This window comes from Melospiza georgiana, chromosome 20 (genome assembly GCF_028018845.1).
Source record: "Melospiza georgiana isolate bMelGeo1 chromosome 20, bMelGeo1.pri, whole genome shotgun sequence".
Classification (NCBI taxonomy): Eukaryota; Metazoa; Chordata; class Aves; order Passeriformes; family Passerellidae; genus Melospiza; species Melospiza georgiana.
This window is the reverse complement of record NC_080449.1, coordinates 6,719,319-6,734,650: the sequence shown is the minus strand read 5'-3', so window position 1 is coordinate 6,734,650 and position 15,332 is coordinate 6,719,319. Positions and strand designations below refer to the sequence as shown.

The window sequence follows — 15,332 nt, the reverse complement described above, 5'->3', positions numbered from 1 at the left end:
ATATTGTATCAGATTTTTCTTCATGACCACAGATGTCTTTCCAAGGCCATTTTTGTTACAGATACTCTGAAATCCACATCTGTAGCATCAGTTTTGGGAGTGTTTGCAGAGGGGCCTGTGGAGAACTTGCATTTCCTTTTCACTTAGCTGAGTGAGGAAATTGATTTTGTTTTGCAAACACAACTGCTAAAGGCTCTTTTTTTTGTGAAAGCTGTGTCTGGCTCTTCAGAGTCAGACTTGGAGAGGTAAGGCCTCATACACTGAGTGAGCATGTGGTTTTCAGTGTTCATTCAGATGTTTGACTGCGCCAGAGCTGTGTAAGGAAGGGCCACACTGGTGAAATTCAAGGGAGTTTATGGAGACACCTGATTTGCATTAGCAGAGCAGTTGGATCGTGCATGACTTAACTTAGGAGGAATCTTGCTGTGAGCTGTGTGAGGAGGAGGCAGAGCTGAGTCTGACCAGGTCCCCAGAGCAGGGAGTGAGAACAGGAGGGTGAGGGGACCCGTGTTCAGCTGCTGGTGACATCAGCCCTGCCTGTGCCAGCACAGCACAGTGAGCAGCTGGCTCCCGTCCTGCTCAGCTCGCCCTACCCCTGCACTCCCCAGAAGTCCTTTCCCAGACTCCCTTCAGGGCTCTGCCTGAGGTGGGAAGGATCTGAGAAGGAGGAAAGTTCCAACACGGCTTCCTGGCGTGAGGGTTTAGTGTAATCTCCCTAAATGTGCTATTAATGAATTTAAGGTTAAACAACATTAAGCAGCTTATCTGAAGGCAAGTTGTTAAATGCTTCTAAACAACATTTCCCAGTCCTGTCTGCCCCTTGCAGCTTCCTGGTGCTACTGCAGCTTGTAAAACATGGGGCAGTGCAGTAAATTCCCAGGGAAATGTTCCATCCTGGCTGTGTGTATACATGGAATCACAGAACCACAGAATGGTTTGGGTTAGAAAGAACCTAAAAGATCATCTCATTTCCCCTCCTGAGGGTGGGGACATGGGCAGGGACACCTTCCACCAGAGCAGGTTGCTCCAAGCCAGCTTGGCCTGAACACTTCCAGGGAACATGGACAGGGATGTATGTCTGTATATCCATATCTTTGTCCATCAGACAGCTGCTTCATGAAGTAATGAACTTCACAAGGAGGGCCCTGCTGATTTCCTTTTGACTCCAGTGTGCTGGACATGGGCTGTGACTCTGCAGACTCATGTGCTGTGTGTGCAGAGTGATTTACTCTACTTGGGGCTGATGGATGCTGATTTACAGACCTACATCAAATATGTAAAACCTCGCAGAAACCTTAAACAAGATCAAAAAAATTGGTATTATCATTTCAAGTGAGTGGACTTAGTCATTTTATGAAGATCTGCTCTGTAAAGGAGGAAAACTCACATTTCAGCCTGGCTGACCAGATCCTGGTGCCATATGGCAGACCTGATTTTGTGAACTTAATTTCAGCTTGGCAGAGGCCACTGCAAAAGGGTTTCAGTCACATGAGGTGACCGGTGTCTCTTGAGGTCTCTCATGGGGGAGTTGAAGGGACTAAACATCTCTTGGGGTCATCACACCCCAAATGCAAAGCATGAGCCATGTCCAATTGGACAGGAGATGGACTTAAGGGCTTTACTTGTGCTAAGTAGTGCCTGGCACTTCTGGCAGTTTGAGACTGCTGCAGCTCCAGCATGCACTTGCACCCATAAAGCTGAAAGAATTAAGCAGGGATGGGAAGCCCACCATGACCCTGCACATCCAGAGCTGCAGTGACTGCTCCCACCAGCCTGGGGCACTTGACAGGTGAGTGTCAATTTAAACAGTGCAGGTACATGGAGGAAATGGAGTTCGCCGGGCACCAGGCCAACTGGGAATAATAAACTCACAGAACTGGGAATAATAAACTCATGGAATTCATGGCCTGTGGTCAGCCCTTATCCGTGGCCTAATTCCTGTCCGGGTAAGAGTGCCCTTGTGATAGCCTAGAGTGAAACCTGACCTGAGTTGGTACCAAAGAGGAAACCAAATCCAAAAGAGGAAACAAAATCTAAAGCACAGGGTCACTCCTGTGCTTCCTTGTGTTACAGAGAATGGTAAGAGCAAGTGCCAGCATGAGGCACCACCTGATGCTCGATGCACTCTGGGGGCAGAGTGGCTGGAAGGCAGCCCAGTGGAAAATGGAGTGCTGGTTGACAGTGGCTGAACCTGTGCCCAGGTGGGCAAGAAGGCCAATGGCTCCTGGCTTGTACCAGCAACAGTGTGGCCACAGGAGCAGGGCAGTGACTGTCCCCTGTGCTGAGCACGGCTGAGGCTCCTCCAGTGCTGTGCCCTGTTCTGGGCCCCTTGTGACCAGAAAGGCCTTGAGGAGCTGAAGCATGTCCAGGGAAGAGTCTGGAGCGCCAGGAGCAGCTGAGGGAGCTGGAAAGGGGCTCAGCCTGGAGAAGATGAGGCTCAGGGGGGACCCTGTGGCTCTGCACAATTCCTGACAGGAGGGACAGCCAGGCGAGTTGGGCACTACTCCTAGGGAGAATTAGGGACAACAGGGAATGGCTTCAAGCTGTAGGGGTGAGGTTCAGATTGGACATCAGGAGGAATTTCTTCACAAAATCAGTGATCAGACATTGGGAAGGGGCTGCCTAGAGAGGTGACAGAGTCACTGTCCTTGGAGGTGTCCAAGGAATGACTGGACCTGGCACTCAGTGCGCTGGGCTGGCTGACAAGGCAGGGATTGGTCAAAGGTTGGATTCCGTATCTCAGAGGTCTTTTCCAGCCTAAATAATTCTGTGAGGATGTAAATAAATACTGCAGACAGGTATTTCATTCCTGCACACTGGCTCTAAATTAATTAAAGGAAGGCGAGGATGCACAGCAAGGAGGGGTCTGGAGCTCCACCTGTGCCCGGCGCTGTTCCCTGGCCATGCCCCTGAAGGAGCGGCCACAACAGCAGCATTTAATGCAGTTCAGCATTTCCCGCTGTCCATGTCCAGAATGTCCAATGCAGCTGCATTTTCTCCCACAAAAAGTGGGAGAGCCGACACGCTTACAACTTCGCTTTACAAAAATAAAACCTCTCAGATCATCATTCAAAATCCGCCTGCGCGGACGGTGACAGCAGCTGCCTGCACCCCTGCCCGTTGCTATGAGCAGTGATCAGAATGTGGAACTAACGCGTGTTTATTTCTTCCGCCAAGCCCGATGACGGCTGTGCCCTGCGGGGAACATGGCAAACATCAGCGCCAGCGGCTCTGCCAGGCTCGGCAGGAGCCAGGGCTCGGTGCTTCCCTTCCAAAGCCTCTCCCAAATGGGGACACTTTTGTAGCAGAGCCGGGGCAGCGGCTGGGATCACCCCGTCCTCTCTCGCACCACCTCAGGTGCCCTTTCCCCTCGAGCTGTCAGCTAAGGCTCCTTCCCTCACTCGAGATGGCGCCCGGCCGGCACCCGCCCCGCTCTGCCCTCAGCCAGCATGGCCGCTGCTCGCCCAGCTCTGCCTCCCGCCCTCATCAAACATGGCGGCTCCAATTCACTTCCCATTGTGCCCGCCCTGCTCGCGCTCCGCTGCGGCTTCGGCGGCTTCAGCGCGCTCGACGCAAAGATGGCGGAAGCGATTGCGGGCGTTTGAATTCCAGGGAAGCCGCCAAAGCCGCGCACAAAGGCGGCGGGCGCCGCGGGAGCCGCGCGGCCGATCCATGGATTCACTGCCGGGGGAGGACCCGACGCTGCCGCTGCCGCTCGAGGGCAGGTACGGGGGAGCTGCGGGGCGGGGATGCGCTGGGCAGCCCGGGGCGTGTGGCGGGGCCGGGCCCGCCGGCCGCGGACGGGCTCAGCGGGACGAGCCCGCGGGCGTTGTGCTCTCAGCAATCTCCTCCTTCTTCCCCAGCGCCCTCCAGCTGCCGGACATCTCCCGCGGGGACCCCCAGCCCGGCCCGCCCGGCCGACAAGGTAAGGCTGGATCGCGGCCGGAGCCCGCACATCTCTGCCCCGCTCGGTGCTTCGCGCTGGACCCCAGACCTGTGGATAAAACCTCAAACTCGCGGCAAAAATGGCAAAAAAAATCCCTATTAAGTGATGCGCTTTTTGACGTAATTTAAGAGTTTTTAAGGCCGGCAGCTGCTGCCGTCACTGCTGTGTGCTCGCTGCCTGCGGTCATTAGGGCATCCAGCCTTATATAAGATGATCAGCGGTTTTGTGCGGCGTGTACTTAAAATACTCGGAATATCCATTGAGGCCGTGCTGCGTGCTCACATTGTGCTCAGGGTTAGGGGAGTTGAATGCTCTGCATCATCCAGTTATTGCCCTGAGGGTTTATTCTTGACAGCGCACCTCGCATAGCCTGATTCCAGTGTACATCATAATTTAGTGGGTGATGGAATTTGGGAGTTTAAGTTATAGACAGCTTAGCGTGAGCAGAAAGGAATGTGGATACTGACATGTAATGTAAACAGGGGGCCAAGCAGTGCCTCTCTCACTTCCTTTAAGGTTTTGGTATGTTTAGATTAGTGTAGACTTTTGCCAAATTGAAACCCTACTTAGAGAGATTGTGCTGTCTGAACTTGTTGTGTCTTCTTTAATGTCTAGTAGTACCAGATGTGGCAGAAGACACAGTCTCACCAGCTCGAGCTCGGACCATGAAGGACTATGAAAATGTAAGCAGAACTTTTAATGTAAGACTCAGTGACAAATTTATGGCCAAGATATTTCCAGCGTACTGGCTGAAGTGTTGACTCTTAGTTTGTTTCAGTTGATACACTTCTTTTGGAGGTGTGTCCAGGTGAATGTCCCTGTTCACGCTTTGAACCTCCGTGTCTTAAGTGTTGCTTTCAAAAACTGAGGCAGGAATTTGTTGTTCAGAGCAGTCAACTGCTGTGCTGAAGTTGTGAAACAAAATTGGCACCCTCTGCTCAGAAGTTCCTGCAGCTCACCAGAAACATCAGAACTTGGTTTGCACATCTGTTGCTGATTTATTTCAGGGAAGCATCAAGTTTGTTTTCATTTAGGTTAGTGTGGGATTTGGCTTTTTAATTCATTGACTACAGCATAATGCCTTTTAACTTTATAGTATGAGTGTGCTTGGAATGCTTGTGTTGTTGAAGTCTAGTATCATTGTGACAATTCTGTAGATAAAAGTATTTTGACACTTACTAGAATATAAAGGAAAACATTAGATTTTTAAAATATTTTAACTGTATTGGCTTTTTAAATTGAATAAGACAGTTGTTTATGTCTGCTGAATGCTGATTTGATTGGGCTGTGTTGCAGGACAACTTCCCCATTCAGGCCTAGAGTGAAAAACTTCAGAGGCATTTATTGTTGTATGAAGAAGCTGTAGAGGGGAAGGCAATCTAAAATCTCTGAAATGATTGCTAGAGATAAAGGCTGTGGCTGCTGCCTTTGGGCTGTGCAAGAGTCTGCAGTTTGTGTGCTGCTGTTGCTACCTTTTGTGGCAATGCTGTTTGAAATGAGTGGTTCTTACAAACTCTTTCAGTTTCCTGTGGCCTTACATCCCCCCTGCTCTTTGCTCAGAATTTAAAGCTTGTTTTGGAAAGCCTTGGGTGAAGGATGTTTTTTGCAATCTGTATCTATTTTCCTTTCTCTGTTGTTTCTCTGTGTTGGCTAGGGTAGACAGACACTGCCTTGGCATTGGCATGTGCTTAAAATCTCTGACTGTGATGTGTGCCAAAGACCTCAGTCCAGAATATACATTTTGCCAGTGCTTTACTGTCTGCAGGGTTCCTGTGCACAGGGAAAAAAAGTTGTAGAAAGAAGGAAAAATCTGTTCCTGTGTGATGTAGAGCAGGGGCCTCCCCACAGGATTGGCATCCTGCTATGCTCAGACCTCTCCTGTTAAACTGAGCTGTAAAACTTCCCTTGGGATGAGAACTTTCATGGATGCCAGCAGTGTGATGAAGCTCAGGGATCCATTGCCATGAAGGAAGAAGAAGATACATTAAACATCAGTAAACTTATTTCTGTAACTCTGTTATTCATACAGGCTGTGAGAAGGATGTAATGAAAAGATTGAGCTCTGGCCTTGCAGCTCAGAGAGAACAGGATGGATGTAATGACTCTTAAGTAGGCTGAAAGGTGGATCCATGTAGGAAAGGTCCTTTAATGTTTATACCTGGGGAAGGTGCTGAGCTGGATAATGTTGGTGGTGCAGGTTTTTGAATTATTTATGGAGCCCCACTTTGTTGCAATATGGAGGGAACCATTCTATTGTAGAAAACATGATTACATGGGCAGAGTGAAAAGCATCTCTGAGGAGGATCTTGTTATGGGAAATGAGGTGTTCATGAGCAGAAAGGGTGATGGATATCAAATAAGGGAGCTGGGTAATATTTGTGGGATTCTTTCTTGTCTCTCCACACCCTCTTAGAGCTTTGCTGTACATCTAAACAGCCTTCATAGTTGGAAACTGTTGTGCTGTGAAACCACAGCCACTGCTGACAAATCCCTTTTGAACCAAACTGGCTCCATGCAGACTTGGAGAGGAGCTAATCTGAGCTAGGATTTGCTGCCATGCTGCTCATGCTGTGGAATATTCCGTGCAGTATGTATATCAGTCTTGGTTTTCATTGCTTTTGTTTAAATACAGACATCAAAATGCATAAAGCAATTAAGACTGAGTCTTCAAATGCATAAGTTCAGAGGGTTGCTTTTAAAATCTTTTTGCAGTGTGAGCTTTCTCACATTTTACATGTTTTCTTTCATTAAGCAATAACTTATAAATTGTCTGTGTGCTCTAACCTTCATCCAAGAAACTGAACATCAGAGATGACATTTGTTTCACTCCTTGGTTTATGATTGCATAGTCTGTTTCATTTGCTTTTTGAAAATATTACCCTTAAGCACTTTGGTTTATCTCTGTTGCCACTGAAATACATGTAACAAGAGTTGTGAAATGCTGAATTCTTTTGAAATTATTTTTTCCTTTTGACTCAGAAATATATTGAATGTAGGGAGACTAATTAGAAGTTCAGCTGGTGCAACTTCAAAGTGTTTTTGTCACTTGGACTTTTTCTGAATGAGCAGGGACTGCTGGGAATGATTTACTGACAGGTTCTTCAGGGTGTGGGAGTGAGCCACAAAGTTTATGTAGGATTTTCAATTGCTCAGATGATTCTCACTTTTGTGAATAATGACAAGGCAGCTTTCTGGGCAGGGATTATTAAACTGAACAGTTATTTGCAGATGCAGGTTCTGAGTGAAGTTACAGAAAGTAATCTTGGGTTTCACAAGGCGAATATTTTGGAAATTGTATTGCTAATAATTTTTACAAATAGCACTGTAGTGTTCTGGAAAAGCCTACATAAATATTTTATTAGTAGCTCTGTAACATATTAGATTTCCATTTGCTGAAAGCATCTGGCAGGGGACATAAGACTTATTTGAATGAATGTTTTATGCTTCATCTCTTAAAAAAATTTAGAGGGAGACTCCTTTCTTTAATGAAACCATCAAATAAGTTACTGCTTCTACAAGGAAGGTTAAAAGTGATAAGCAATTTTTCCCCAAAGAATTGCACTCTGAATTATGGGATGGGATAAAGGTTTTACTGGTGTTCAATTGGGCTCACTTGTGTGCTTGTGAATAAAGTTACCTGAGTTCTGTTAATGAAACTGCCTTCCCAGGCTTTTGCTTAGAAAATATTTCTGTTTCAACATGAAAACTGTATTGTATCTTGCCTTTTGTTCAAGTTCTATCATTTAGAAGAATTACTTAATGTTGTTAGATTCAGAAATCTCTCCTGAATTCTCATTGTGTCAAGTCAGTCAGTATTTTGATGCTTTAGGGAATAGTTCAGTGGGCACAAGGGTATTATATATTTAATTAGCACCTTCACAATTGGACATGTGTGTGTCACCCACATGCATGTATGAGTTTACTTGGCTCAAGGAGGAATTCTGGTCTTGTACTGGTAAAAGCAAAACTACCGGAGGTTAGGATTTTTCCTTTTTTCCCTTTTTCACATTATCTTTCTTCTTTCACAGCAAATCACGGATCTGAAAAAAGAAAACTTCAACCTGAAACTTCGTATTTATTTTCTGGAGGAGCGAATGCAGCAGAAGTTTGATGGTCCCACTGAAGAAATCTACAAAATTGTAGGCATTTAGAACCATTTCCTGGAACTGTGTCTCTTTTTGAAGAGTTTGTTTTGTTTGATTTTGTCTGTTTCACTTGACTTTTAAGTCTTTGTTTGTTATTGGAAATTTTGGTGTGATTATTTTATTCTGGCTTTATCCTTTTCAGTAATAACATAAATTAAAGTGACCTGAACAGGTGCTTTCCTCAAGTCTCTTTTCCATAATGGAATGGAAACTTGAGTCTCTCCTGATGCATGTTTCAGTAGTTAAGAACATTAATTGATGTTTGGGTAGATCACAGTTGCAGCTGAATATTGCTGCCTGGTCTTCTCCATTGGTGATTTTTTTGTAATTGCTGATGTGTTGAAATGGGTTTCAGCTTCCTGGCCAAGGAGTTCTTTTTACAATTACATCATGAGAGGTTTCCTCAAGCTATAAAAAAAAATAAAATATATATATCTAAAATTACTAAAAATAAGTAGTTGATAAAATCAGGTTTTGAAAAGAAAATAATATATCTTGTAGCTTAAAAAAAATATGCCTGGAAACCCTAGAAATTCCCAAATTGAAGTGCAGTACTCCCTAATAGAGCAGTTAAATGTGTGTGCAGGGGATTTGTATTGCTTGAGTGCAATGGCCCTTAATGCTATTAATATTTCTGGAAGGCTTCAGCCTTGCAAAATATGTCTTTTAACAGCTAAATGTCTGTTCTTATCCCAATGATACTTTATATTTGCTGGTCCAAGCAAAAAGTAACCTACACACTGCCACTAACTCTTGGAATGGGTGATCTTGCAGTTCTTCACAGACATTTTCATTCTTTTGTCACAGAACATTGAGCTGAAAGTTGAGGTAGAAAGTCTGAAGCGTGAGCTGCGGGAGAGGGAGAAGCTGCTCATCAAGGCCTAGTAAGCACCAGTTTATTTCCTGACATCCATTACTTAGGATTTGTTTCTATGTGTTTCTGTGTGTTTTGTGCTTTAGGAATTGAAAGATCTTAAAGGCACTTAGAAATTTCTGGTTTAAAACTAATCCAGGCTGGCAGCTGTTGATTGCCCCGTGGGCTTCAATTGCAATGGAATTTTCTTTGTTTTCCTGGAGCAGATGAATTTTGTTTGATCTCTCCAGGTTGCTCAAATGGTGTTGCTGTGCTTTGAAGGGAACCTTGCACAAGGTCATGCTAGGAAGGAAAATTTATGTGGCAGTCATGAACAAGTGGTCATCTGGTGTTGAGTAAGGAGACATTACCTGCTCTATTCTCACAAGGTGTTAACAAATACTGAAAATGCAGATGGAGAGATCTCAGCAGCTCCATGTCTTCAATTTATTTCAGTGCTGCTTCCTGTAGAAAACACAGCTCTGCTGAAGCTTTATAGTGTATTTGGAAGCTTTAGAAATAGAAAGGAAATATTTCACTTTTTCATCATACATCTAAAATGCTTCTTTACCCACTGTGCCAGGGCTTTTATGTGGAACTCACAGACAGCACCCAAATTGCTGCATAGTCTGTAGAAGTTTGTATTGAACCTTAAAGTGATAAGCAGGTGCAGAGAAGGTGAAAGATGCTTGAACATAATCCATCAGCCTCTGGGACCTGAAATGTTTTCCCTGTTGATGTGCACTGGGATTTATGTCTGTGTTATTTCTCTCAGTAAGGCAGTTGAGAGCTTGGCCCAGGGTGGTGATGCTGAAGTGCAGCATGGAAAAGAGGCACAGAAGAAGATGCAGGAGATGGAGGAAATGCTGACAGGCAGAATAAACCTTCTGGAAGAGGTGAGTGACCACAGCTGAAGGAATAATAAGGAATCACTGCTGTCTTTGTACTGTTATCTGAGATTTGATATTGTGGTCAGCATATATTTTCATAATGTCTCTTTCCATTCCTCACTGTCTGTGCTTGAGCCAGTTTATTCCTGTATTTATTGTTGAGTTCTGGTTACTTTACAGGGGAACTGTAGTGGAAAGGGAAGGGACCCACAAGGATGATTGAAGTCCATTTAAAGTGAGTTCCTCAAGGAGCAGGAAAGAGGAATTTGCATGACCTCTTATTCACTTTAGTGTAGCTGGGATTTCTGAAATCATTCTTTGTGCTGTTGAATTGGTAGTAGAGAAGTTCTTAAATTGCTTCCTCTGTCCCAAATCAGGCAGGCAGGCTGGTGTTTTCCAGATCTGATAGGTTAAAGATCAGATTTTCTGATCTCACGGAGATGGGGTATTTTCTGTAGCCCAAAGGTATTGTTGGCCTCTGACATTAATTTTATTCTGCTTATGAATTCAAACACTGCAGTGTGGTTTTAGTCACAGGTTTACACAGCACCATGTAATTATATAAATCAAGGGAGTGCTAACAAAGATTAATTTCCTTCAGAATTCTTCACTGACAGGTTGGCAAAACAAATTTTCAGGAGAGGGGTTGAGTGGGGAAGTTCAGGGGTGAAGGAGCTTTTCCTCTCCCTCCCCCAAAAAGATGCTTTTTAGTTTAGATGTGAAGGCAAGGGGGGAATGGCTTCTTAGGCTACAAGGAGGCTTTTATGTCATAGGAAGCTAAATTGGGTGAGCACAGCAGGGAAGCTTGCAGCGTAAAAATGAAGATCTGAATCAAATTTGATGTAGTATGTGGCAAGTTCTTATGTATGTCTTTTTTTTGGTGTTCTCCATCTCTGTGAGTTGGGTCACCCAGAGGAAGTTGAGATAACAGGCAGAGATTTCAGTCCATTTCTTTTGCTGTTCAAGAGAAAAATGTCTGGTTCATACTTTATCAATTCCTGCACAATATTATAAATGATGTTGGAGAGAGTTCCAATTAGCTGCAGTGAGCTTGGGAATATTAATTTTATTGAACAAAAAAGCCCTTCTTTAACCTCTTTCATTTAAGTGTAGCTATTTATTATGATAGTAGGACAGTGGGACAAAACCATTTTATAATTGTTAAATCTAAAACCATAGCATAGGGGCACTTTTGTTTCTAGTTCTGCTATCAGTTAGGGTATTTTTTATTTCTTTGAAACAAATTTCCCTTTTTTCTGCACTATAGAAAGTGGATTAATCTTGAAAATGCAGACACAAAGTTCAGAAGCATTTACAAAGAACTTGAAATACTTGGTAAAAGTTCCTAAATTAAACTTCCTGACATATGTTGGGTAGAAGAAACTTCAGTATGTGAAAAAAATCATGAGCATTTTGTTCTTAGAGGCATCAGGATTGTGTGTTTTAATTTCAGAATCTCAAAGCTGCCCAAGAAGAGGTGGAAAAAGCCCTTGCAATGACAGAGAAGGAGAAAGCTCTGAGAATTGCTGCTGAGCAGAAACTTGCTTCAATTATCAATGCCCCTGCCAAGGATGTGGACAAGGTTACAGAAGCTGAGAAAGACAGGTCAGAAGTGTTGCCAGTAATGTTTCTGACTGCTGGAATTCTTTATTAAAGTGTGAAGAGTCAGCACAGCTTTGGCTTTGATTAGGTTGGTGCTGCCCTTGGGTACAGGAGAGTTGCTGGCCACCCATGGTGTGAATGGCAACACAACAACCAGTTCAGTGCTTTGTGCTGCAAAGTCATCTTTAAAAGTTCCCTGAAAGCCTGAAAGGGTCAGGATGTGTGAAACATAAACTCATAGGTCAGGTTGGTAAATTTAATGGGAAGAGAAACACTGTTAGAAATACAATCCAGGGTACAAAACACAAGAAATCAGTGATGGCAGATTATGCTACAAAGTTTTCATGTGTAACACTCAGATCTGCCAGAAAACATCATTATTGTTCTTGGAATACTGGGAGTGTGAAGATGTGTATTGATAGATAACAACAGCACTGACCTGACTTGTTTTTAGTATGGTTTTTTCATTTTTTCTTTTTTGTTTCTGTGAAATGAGAACCACTTAGATACACATTTAGATGAAACTGCTTGAGAGACTCTTGCTGAAGGCACATAAGGATGTGGTGTGTGGGCTAAGAAAGGAAATAGATTAATAAGGTTTTTGTGTGTACTGAAAAGGACAAAGTAAGTAAAATATTGAAACTTAACTGTTGATATTTGAAGTGGTATTGAAGGAAAATAAGAATGAGCACTTTGCAGATAGCACAACCCTGTTTGCTTATGTTAAAATTAGAGCCCATTTTTAGGTTTGCCAGGGTTATGACAGTCCTTCCTTCAGTTCTACAAGTATTGTCTTGAGTCTTCACTTAGGAGAGTTGTCTGCAAGATTCACTGCAATTGCTGGAGAATTGGTGGTAGATGGTGCAAGATTAATCCTTAAAATCTTGTAATTTTAGACTTATAGAGCAACTGAATCTGTCACTGAAAAGTAAAGAAGCTTTAATTCAACACCTTGAGAAGGAAAAGGCTCAGAGTGGATCTTCTGATGGGAACTTGCCAGCAGAAAAAATCAGAGAACTTACCATTGCCTTGAGGCTTGAAAAGGATAGTGAGATAGAGGTGAGGAAACTGCCTGATGAATTTCTTGTTATAAATCTCATGGGGGGTAGGATTTTAAAGGTTTTATGCATGACACTATGTGAGTGACATCAGCTAATTCTTAAAAATATTATTTCCTCCTCCATTTTCCAGTTCATTACCATTCAGGAGTTATGCTTGGCTTGGTGGGCAATATTCATCCTTATTTATCCATTCCCTCAGTGAGAGGTTGTGTTTCCCACTGACCTGATGCCTGTGGAATAGACAGAGTGCAGTTGCTTCACAGAAATATAAATTAGAGAAATCCTAGATGTTAATAGATCCCTCACTGGATGACATAACTGCTATAAAAGTTAAGAATGTGACTTGAGAATTTGTTCTTGGGAAGTGTCTCTGCTGTTACAGGCTGAAAAAAAAGCTGTGGTAAGGGAGGTAGGCATAAAAACCTCTCAGAAAATAAAGTGCAGGTTTGCCCTTTAGCTTACAAAAGGTACAAGCATCAGTCTTTTATTTCTCTTGGCTCCTAAATAGGAAGACAGAGATCCTGAAAGCTGGAATGTAGAAACAGGGCCTGAGGCTTCTTGTCTTCTTTTTTTTCCTATTGGTTATTCAAAGACAAAATTAAAGCTGGCAGAATTAAGAAAGTTAATTATGGAGGCTGTCAAGCATCTGAGATTTTTTTTCTTCCCTTTTGTTTAGGAACTTAATATTGCTCAGTTCAGTACATAGACACATTTTTTTGTCTATGTCAAGAAACTTTTCTGATTGGATTGATTAGAGGTAGTAAAAGTTTGCAGTTCTGGGTGATCTTGCAATTAAATCAGTCTGTGCCAGGAAACCCCCTGGTTTCACAAGAGTATTTGTGTGTCAAGGTGAAAACAGCTTCATCTTTAATCATTTCACAGGAGGTGGACAGAGTGCATATGATCATTTGGGGGGCAGTATTGGAGAAAAAAATCTGATTAATACCTTTGCACAACTCTGGTTTTATGTATGATTACTTTTCCAAAACAAATAATTCTGTCACCTCCCCAGGGAAAAGTGCTAATTAAAATCTCTCTTGATAAAAGCATCTTGCTGACAAAGATAAATGTCACATAAAAATGCACCTCTATTAACTCAGCAAGTGCTGAGTTCTGTCTCATGCATGGAGGAACATGTTTGGAGGATTTTTGTTCTATTTTCTTTTTTTCTTCTTAGTTTTGACTGGCTTATTTTTTGCCCAGGGTTTTTAAGCTCATTTTGCTTCACTTTAATGCTTAATGGGTGTATTTGTGTTGAGAATGAATGACAGTGGCCATAACAACTGTTTTCTTCTTACAGGCTCTTAGAATGGAGTTTCAAAATGAGAGAAATTCGTTTGAAAAAAAAATTCAGGTAAGTTCCAGTTTGGCTCCTGTTTCCTTGACCCCTTTCAGTGTGTAGGGCTCCCTCTGTTATCCTTTCATAGGCACAGAGGCCCTGACTCCAGGGGAAGCAGAGCAGGTCCTCTGTTAAATTCTCTTTTATGTGGGATGACAGGAGGACCCCTCCTGTTTTTGAAGCAATTTTCAGCAAAGCTGAGAGACACACTCATCAAATATTGAAGCTGATGCTCATGGCCTGCTCCCTTCTTATACAAAATTCCAGGCACTTCTTTAAGATGCTGCCTCTCATTTTGGGAGCTGTATTTTATGTTGATAATCTGAGTAATAAGCTCCAAGAACTCTGAGAGAGTGTACTTATTAATGTGCAGTTTCTTAGTGGGAAGTTAATGCAACTTTCACATAATCTAATTTAGTCCCTGCAAGAAGAGCTGCAAGAGAGAGAAAATGAGCTTGCTGTTGAAAAGAAGAATGGTTTGAAAAGGGATAAAACTATCCAAGGACTAACTGTTGCCTTAAAAGCAAAGGAAAAAGAGGTGAGGATCATTGTGACCTTGCTGGTTTGTTGAAGTGCCACAGAGGGGAGGTGTTGTGTGTGTGTGGCAGGTCTGATCTCACTGGAACCATGAGGAGGCTTTGAGTGGGTCCCTGTCACTGCTGTCACCTCTCCAAGCAGTTCTGCTTGTCTGCAGTTTGGGCTCTTGGGCTGAAGGAGAGAGGAGAAAGTATCAGTTAAGTATCTTCCTCCCTTAAGAGCCTGGAAAAAAAATGTTTTCAGCTGCATACTGATTTTTATCAGCTCTGAGCACCACTTAGAAGATCCGAGGGGTATTTTATGTTGTTGAGTAAGTGGAGCTGTCAAAGGCAGCTAAAATGAGAGAGGTCAACATCAGCTGAAATTCAGATTGTGTGGAAGAGTGGGAAATACTTCACTTGAGTGATAGGCAGTCTAGTGAGTGTATAAGAGCAAGAATTTCTTCATATAAGATTTACTATGATGTATTTGGTGTTCTTGTAAGTGTTTTGTGTAGTTGGATGAATGTTTAATGAGATGGGGTAGAAATTAGTGCAGTGCCATCCCTTGGAAATAACTTTTCCTACATAATATTCATTTCACTTTATTTAAAGAATGAGGAGCTGGCTTCTGAAATTGAGGAGTTAAATGCTTCATTGGCTAAGGCAAGAGAGGCAACTCACAAGGCACATGTCCAGAAATTCAAGGTAAGAACAAGCAATTTGTTGTGATTTCCCCCATTCCTGCTCCTCCCTTCTCTGTAATTCCACACAGCAGGCTGTGCTTGCTATCTTTGAAAGCAGAGGAATGGAAATCAGTTTAAAATGTTGTTTTAAATTTTTTAATGTTTATTACTTTGAAATAAACCTCCTAAATAAAATTATTTGAACAATAGAATGTTAAAATAACTTAGCTTGTTTCTCCTTCTTGTTTTTTGTTTTTTTTTTTTAAATCTAAACCAATTGAGAATTTTTAAGAAA

At 42.9% G+C, this 15,332-nt stretch overlaps 1 protein-coding gene across 3 annotated transcripts in view; it reads left to right on the top strand.

Annotated features, from left to right (window-relative positions):
* Positions 1-3,618: 3,618 nt before the first annotated feature.
* CDK5RAP2 (CDK5 regulatory subunit associated protein 2) overlaps positions 3,619-15,332 on the top strand; it is a 70,866-nt gene continuing 59,152 nt past the window's right edge. For 2 of the 3 annotated variants that reach the window (XM_058038157.1, XM_058038159.1), the window contains exons 1-11: positions 3,626-3,725; positions 3,864-3,925; positions 4,562-4,629; positions 7,975-8,085; positions 8,899-8,975; positions 9,720-9,840; positions 11,288-11,439; positions 12,333-12,495; positions 13,798-13,851; positions 14,255-14,374; positions 14,967-15,059. In XM_058038157.1, coding sequence (XP_057894140.1) covers positions 3,673-3,725; positions 3,864-3,925; positions 4,562-4,629; positions 7,975-8,085; positions 8,899-8,975; positions 9,720-9,840; positions 11,288-11,439; positions 12,333-12,495; positions 13,798-13,851; positions 14,255-14,374; positions 14,967-15,059 — 1,074 coding nt within the window. In that variant the 5' untranslated portion in view covers positions 3,626-3,672. Of the gene's footprint in view, positions 3,726-3,863; positions 3,926-4,561; positions 4,630-7,974; positions 8,086-8,898; positions 8,976-9,719; positions 9,841-11,287; positions 11,440-12,332; positions 12,496-13,797; positions 13,852-14,254; positions 14,375-14,966; positions 15,060-15,332 lie in introns of all 3 variants that reach the window. The other variant, XM_058038160.1, reaches the window with a different exon arrangement.